We start from the raw sequence: 6,737 nt of genomic DNA on the forward strand, positions 1-6,737 counted from the left end.
AACACCATCTTAATAAGTTGCTTTTAAGAATTTTATTTTTACATTTTAACATTTCCAGGACTCTCAGTGTTCTGGATACACAGTTTGGTACATCCCTGACTCATTCTTGAATGCTCACAAAAGAGAACCAGTCCAGTGTCAACTAGAATCAAATGAGCAATGTCAGTCTTTTCTAGTTTCCTCTTACATATAAATACTCATGTTTTGAACTTTTTAGCAGTAAAGGACTGACTGCAGCAGGACGCTTCCACATACCTCTAGGAAAAATAAAGATTACTTGAGTACGTTTTACAGGATAATACTATTTCAGTATAGTAATCTTTCTAGAGATTTTCATTTTTAATTCAGTGTGTGACTTGATATTTGATCCTGAAACAACATTTACTGTCCAAAAACATATACCTAACCCTGGTCGCCGTGATTTTGCCAAGTAAGACATGTTCAACATTACTGTCCAAAAATATAGTTTTAATCCAATCCCTACCCCTAAACCTAACCTTACCCACAATTTATTCCTAAAATCAGTGTGAAATGATAGCTGATTAACAAGGGTGTAGAAGCACCTAACCCTGATCATAAGCCTAAAACTGATATTTCCTGAAAAGTCATCCCTCAATTCTGATTGGTTGATTGGAATGACGTTCCAGGACAACAAGGATGTTGATCCAGGAACATGTTGTAGCTATTTGGTGAAATCACGCTCACCACGTAATCCTATCCCTACCCCTACCAATAATTTATCCCAAAAATCAGAGGGAAATGATAGCTGAATAACAAGGGTGCGGAACCACCTAACACTTGTTGTAAGTCTAAAACAGACATTTCCTGTAAATGTATTCCTCAAATCTGATTGGTTGATTTGGGATGTTGAACCAGAAACACATTGCAAATCACATTCGCTAGATATTTTAGTTTTCCAGTGTAAAAGGGCTCATCATTTTTAACTGTATGTGATTTGCATATGGGAAAAGAAGTATTTCTTTCATATGCCATAAAAAGTATGACGTGAGATAATATTTAATTAGATTAAACCAGATTTTCTAAACATTTCCCCCCCTCCAAAATAGAATATACTGAGTTGTTGATTCAACTTTTCCACTGGTATAATGCAGTTTAAGGCTGTTTATTTTGTTCAACTTCATTTGTATAAGTCATAAAAGTGGCGGCTATCAAGCAAAGACAGCAGAGTTGTAAATGTCTAGATAATTTGAATGGCTTCATTTTTCATCCTGGCAGCTGGCAAGCATAGAGATAGGGATGTCTTTTGTTTTCTTTGAGACTTTGAAGTCCTGACGATCCTCAGCGAAAGCCGTCTCCAGCACTAGCAGCAGAGACTGTTTGAGCTTCTTTTTATACTCATCACACATGAACACATAGAGAAAGGGGTTCAGACAGCTGTTTAAAAAAACCAGGCAGTTCACTACAACTTCTGTTTTTAACAAAACCTCTTTAGCAGACTCACTCCACCGATTCTCCTTTGCATTTATGTAATAAAACTCGTGGATATGATAAGGAAGCAAGCATATGAAAAAGGCCAGGACCACAGCTATAACGACCTGGTACGACCTGAGCTGCTTCCTCTTTCTGAGGCTTTTGACTCGCACTCCAACTGCTATATATGAAGATGAAATGATCAGGAAGGGGATGAGGAAGCTCACTATGAACCTATATGTGACAAAAGACTTGTAGGATTTTATAGAAGGTGGATAGTTAGAGTTTCCTTCAGACTCTGCTGTTGAGTGGATGGTGACAGCAGGGATGCTGCAGCCAATGGATAAAACCCACACAATGCTGCAGATGATTCTAGCTTTGAACAGGGTTCGATTATTCTGAGTCCACACGACCATCCATGTGCACAGGCATCGGTCCAGACTGATAGTCGTCAGCAGAAAAATGCTAGCATTTATGTTTAGGTAAATCATGAAGTAGAAAAACGTGCTCTTGAAGTCGCCAAAGTTCCAAGACATCTTGCAAAAGGCTAAAATGAAGTTTATGATCAGAGTTGAGGAGAAGATGAAGTCTGCAATCGCCAAGTTGAGGAACCAAATGGAGTTGACTGTCGTCTTCATTTTGTAGCCAGTCACAAATATAACGAGCCCGTTTCCGATGAGACCTATGGCAGGGATGGCCAAGTAAAGGCATATTTTGAAGACTTTAATGCCCGAAAAGCCCTCAGTCTGCACAGTAGAATTGTCTGCCGTGAATCTGGTCACATTTTGTGGTCCAAAAGTAGTGCCTGCTACTCAAAAACAAGAAAACATACAATGAGTGTTGGTCTCTGGAATCAGAATATTTTTTTATGGTACATTTCACATGCAACAAATTTTTCTACGCCAGGACAATATGCAATGTGAAAGATAGTTTCACATTCTCACTTCATATTTAATTTTATTTCTTTCTTTCTTTTTTTCTTTCTTTCTTTTATGTATTTATTTATTTATTTTTAAAGAAGAATTCCACCATTTTCATCTATAAGTGAGCATTTTAACCAAATTTCAGATTACAATAGTATTCTGTGATGGAATTTTAAACATTCCTGAAATAAAAATGTATTTATTGTAAGTACATAATATTATTACATAATTATTACATATTACATAATATTTTTACCCTTTTTTGCGATTGGAAAAAATAAAAACATGTTGACATTTTGAAAATTAAAATTCTGTTCACAAGTGATATTTACCTACATTTTGTTTTTCATATTAAATGTTGTATGAAGATTTTATTTTGTGTAGATTATCATAGTGTGGAAGATAAATTTTAAGTAATTTAATTATGATGGATTTTCATATTTTCATGTGAAAGGTCTGGGTCTGAGACAGGAATGTACAAAAGGCAATAAATAAAGCAAACAAATTCATGCTATAAACAAACAAGCAAATAAATAAATAAATAAATAAATATACATACATACATACATACATATATACATATATATATATATATATATATATAAACAAATTAAAGCAACCTTCATAAAACAAAACAAAAATACAAATACAAAAGCTAAAACCAAAAACTGGGACACTGTCTGCAGTTAAGGACACGCCTTTATATGAAAAATTATTTCTGAAATCTTTCTAAATTGACATTTTCACCCAGTTTCAGACAATGTAAAATAATAACATTCTTTCAGCAGGCAGCAATTATGCATAAAATACACAAATTAGACTCTTACCCATTTTCTGTATGTCTTCAGTCTGTGTTGAAGACCATAAAACCTCTTTGTATGTTCTCTTTTCAGTTTACAGTGAACAGCTAATGATAAATTCCCCTTTACTTATGAAAGAGTGATGATGGGATGGAGTAAAAATAGAAATATGCTTATGCCGAAATCTATTTGTGCAATTTTAAGTTCTATTTCTGCCATCTTAACTTCCACCAATGAATCACGAATGCAGAGAAAAGTGTGTTACTTACCAGGTGACACGTTATCAAAAGATACCATTCTGTGACACATGACATCCAGTGAGAAAATTTCACTGTACAGGTAATATCCATATATTTATTTTTTGGACATTGACTTATCTAGAAGACTATACATAGACCTTTGTCACATTTTTATTTACAACACAAATCGGATCAATAGTTGTAAAAAAAAAAAAAAAAAAATATATATATATATATATATATATATATATATATATATAATCTACTTTAACTACTTGGAGATTGATTTTTATCATTGTTTTCTTGTATTTGCAGTTGGTCAAGGAAGCATTGGGGTCTTTTGTCATCTTTGTGATCCAGAAAGCCCAGATGTTCTTCAGCAAAAGCCGTCTCCAGCACCAGCAACAGAGACAGCTGTTTAGAAAAGCCAGGCAGTTCACAGCTTCTGTTTTTAATTAAAATTCCTTAGCAGACTCACTCCACTGATTCTCCTTTGCTCTTATGTAATAAAACTCATGGATATGATAAGGAAGCCAGCATATGAAGCCAGGACCACAGCTATAACGACCCGGTACGACCTGAGCTGCTTCCTCTTTTTGAGGTTTTTGACTTGCACTCCGATAGATATACAGGTGCTGGTCATATAATTAGAATATCATCAAAAAGTTGATTTATTTCACTAATTCCATTCAAAAAGTGAAACTTGTATATTATATTCATTCATTACACACAGACTGATATATTTCAAACGTTTATTTCTTTTAATTTTGATGATTATAACTGACAACTAAGGAAAATCCAGTATCTCAGAAAATTAGAATATTACTTAAGACCAATACAAAGAAAGGATTTTTAGAAATCTCGGCCAACTGAAAAGTATGAGCATGTACAGCACTCAATACTTAGTTGGGGCTCCTTTTGCCTGAATTACTGCAGCAATGCGTTGTGGCATGGAGTCGATCAGTCTGTGGCACTGCTCAGGTGTTATGAGAGCCCAGGTTGCTCTGATAGTGGCCTTCAGCTCTTCTGCAGTGTTGGGTCTGGTGTCTCTCATCTTCCTCTTGACAATACCCCATAGATTCTCTATGGGGTTCAGGTCAGGCGAGTTTGCTGGCCAATTAAGAACAGGGATACCATGGTCCATAAACCAGATACTGGTTGCTTTGGCACTGTGTGCAGGTGCCAAGTCCTGTTGGAAAATGAAGTCTGCATCTCCATAAAGTTGGTCAGCAGCAGGAAGCATGAAGTGCTCTAAAACTTCCTGGTATACGGCTGCATTGACCTTGGACCTCAGAAAACACAGTGGACCAACACCAGCAGATGACATGGCACCCCATACCATCGCTGACTGTGGAAACTTTACACTGGACCTCAAGCAACGTGGATTGTGTGCCTCTCCTCTCTTCCTCCAGACTCTGGGACCCTGATTTCCAAAGGAAATGCAAAATTTACTTTCATCAGAGAACATAACTTTGGACCACTCAGCAGCAGTCCAGTCCTTTTTGTCTTTAGCCCAGGCGAGATGCTTCTGACGCTGTCTGTTGTTCAAGAGTGGCTTGACACAAGGAATGCGACAGCTGAAACCCATGTCATGCATACGTCTGTGCATAGTGGTTCTTGAAGCACTGACTCCAGCTGCAGTCCACTCTTTGTGAATCTCCCCCACATTTTTGAATGGGTTTTGTTTCACAATCCTCTCCAGGGTACGGTTATCCCTATTGCTTTTACACTTTTTTCTACCACATATTTTCCTTCCCTTCGCCTCTCTATTAATGTGCTTGGACACAGAGCTCTGTGAACAGCCAGCCTCTTTTGCAATGACCTTTTGTGTCTTGCCCTCCTTGTGCAACGTGTCAATGGTCGTCTTTTGTACAACTGTCAAGTCAGCAGTCTTCCCCATGATTGTGCAACCTACAGAACTAGACTAAGAGACCATTTAAAGGCATTTGCAGGTGTTTTGAGTTAATTAGCTGATTAAAGTGTGGCACCAGGTGTCTTCAATATTGAACCTTTTCACAATATTCTAATTTTCTGAGATACTGAATTTGGGATTTTCCTTAGTTGTCAGTTATAATCATCAAAATTAAAAGAAATAAACATTTGAAATATATCAGTCTGTGTGTAATGAATGAATATAATATACAAGTTTCACTTTTTGAATGGAATTAGTGAAATAAATCAACTTTTTGATGATATTCTAATTATATGACCAGCACCTGTATATGAAGATGCAGTGATCAGGAAGCCCACACAGTAAAAAACGCAGTGTCAGTTTAACACTTAAAGTGTCCATTTTAACACTACTAAAGATCATATACGGTCCCAATCTATCTAGTGTTAAAAGTACACCATTCATAGTGTTGAATCTTTAGTGTTAATATAGCACCTAACAGTGTAGAAAAATTACACTTTGAGTGTAAATTGTTACACTTGTGATTGTTGTTCAAATTTTACACTCTGGGGTATTTAACACCCCTGGTGTTGTTTTAATCCTTGAAGTGTTATTAATAAAGTATTCTTTTCAGTGCAAAAATAAAAATGCTATTGTATGGTGTTAATGTACAAGATTACGTTAATTAGTCAGTCACATTCATTAAGTGTTGCACGGAAACATAAAGTAGTTAATAAAACTACTCATCAAATTTACCTAGACATAAACAAGTATGACAGGTAGATTTGAACAAGATAGTGCACTATGAACCAAAAGACAAAAAGAGTTGTAGGATAGTTACAGATTCCTTTAGGCTCTGCTTTTGAGTGACTGATGACTGCGGGGATGCTGTAGCCAATGGATAAAACCCACACAATCTTGCAGATGATTCTAGCTTTGAACAGGGTTTGATTATTCTGACTCCACACAACCATCCATGTGCACAGGCATCGGTCCAAACTGATAGTCGTCAACAGAAAAATGCTAGCATTTATGTTTAGGTAAATCATGAATGGGAGAAACTTGCTCTAGAAGTCACCAAAGTGCCAAGCCATCTTGCATAAGGCTAAAATGATGGTTATGATGAGAGTTAAGGAGAATATGCAGTTTGAAATCTCCAAGTTGAGGAACCAAATGGAGTTGACTGTCGTCTTCATTTTGTAGCCGGCCACAAGTATGATGAGACCTATAGGGATGGAAAAGTAAATGCACATTTTGCTACTCAAAAACAAGAGATAAATACAATGAGAGTTGGTCTCTGGAATCTGATTTTTTTTTTTTTTGTATATCATGTTTCACATGCAACACATTTTTCTATACCAGGACAACATGCTATATGAAGCACAGTTTCACACTCTCACTTCATATTTAATTTCTCTTCCTTCTTTATTTCTCTCATTTTATTTATTTATTT

General features: G+C 36.2%; 1 protein-coding gene across 1 annotated transcript; it reads right to left on the reverse strand.

Annotated features, from left to right (window-relative positions):
* Window positions 1–1,217: 1,217 nt before the first annotated feature.
* LOC131554224 (chemerin-like receptor 1) lies at window positions 1,218–3,451 on the reverse strand. The gene is made up of 2 exons (XM_058799422.1): window positions 3,424–3,451; window positions 1,218–2,239 (listed from the first exon to the last, which is right to left on the reverse strand). Exons 1-2 carry the CDS (start codon window positions 3,449–3,451, stop codon window positions 1,218–1,220), a joined length of 1,050 nt encoding a protein of 349 aa, XP_058655405.1.
* Between the last annotated feature and the right edge of the window lie 3,286 nt (window positions 3,452–6,737).

The sequence above is a fragment of the Onychostoma macrolepis genome, chromosome 15, assembly GCF_012432095.1.
Source record: "Onychostoma macrolepis isolate SWU-2019 chromosome 15, ASM1243209v1, whole genome shotgun sequence".
Lineage (NCBI taxonomy): Eukaryota > Metazoa > Chordata > Actinopteri > Cypriniformes > Cyprinidae > Onychostoma > Onychostoma macrolepis.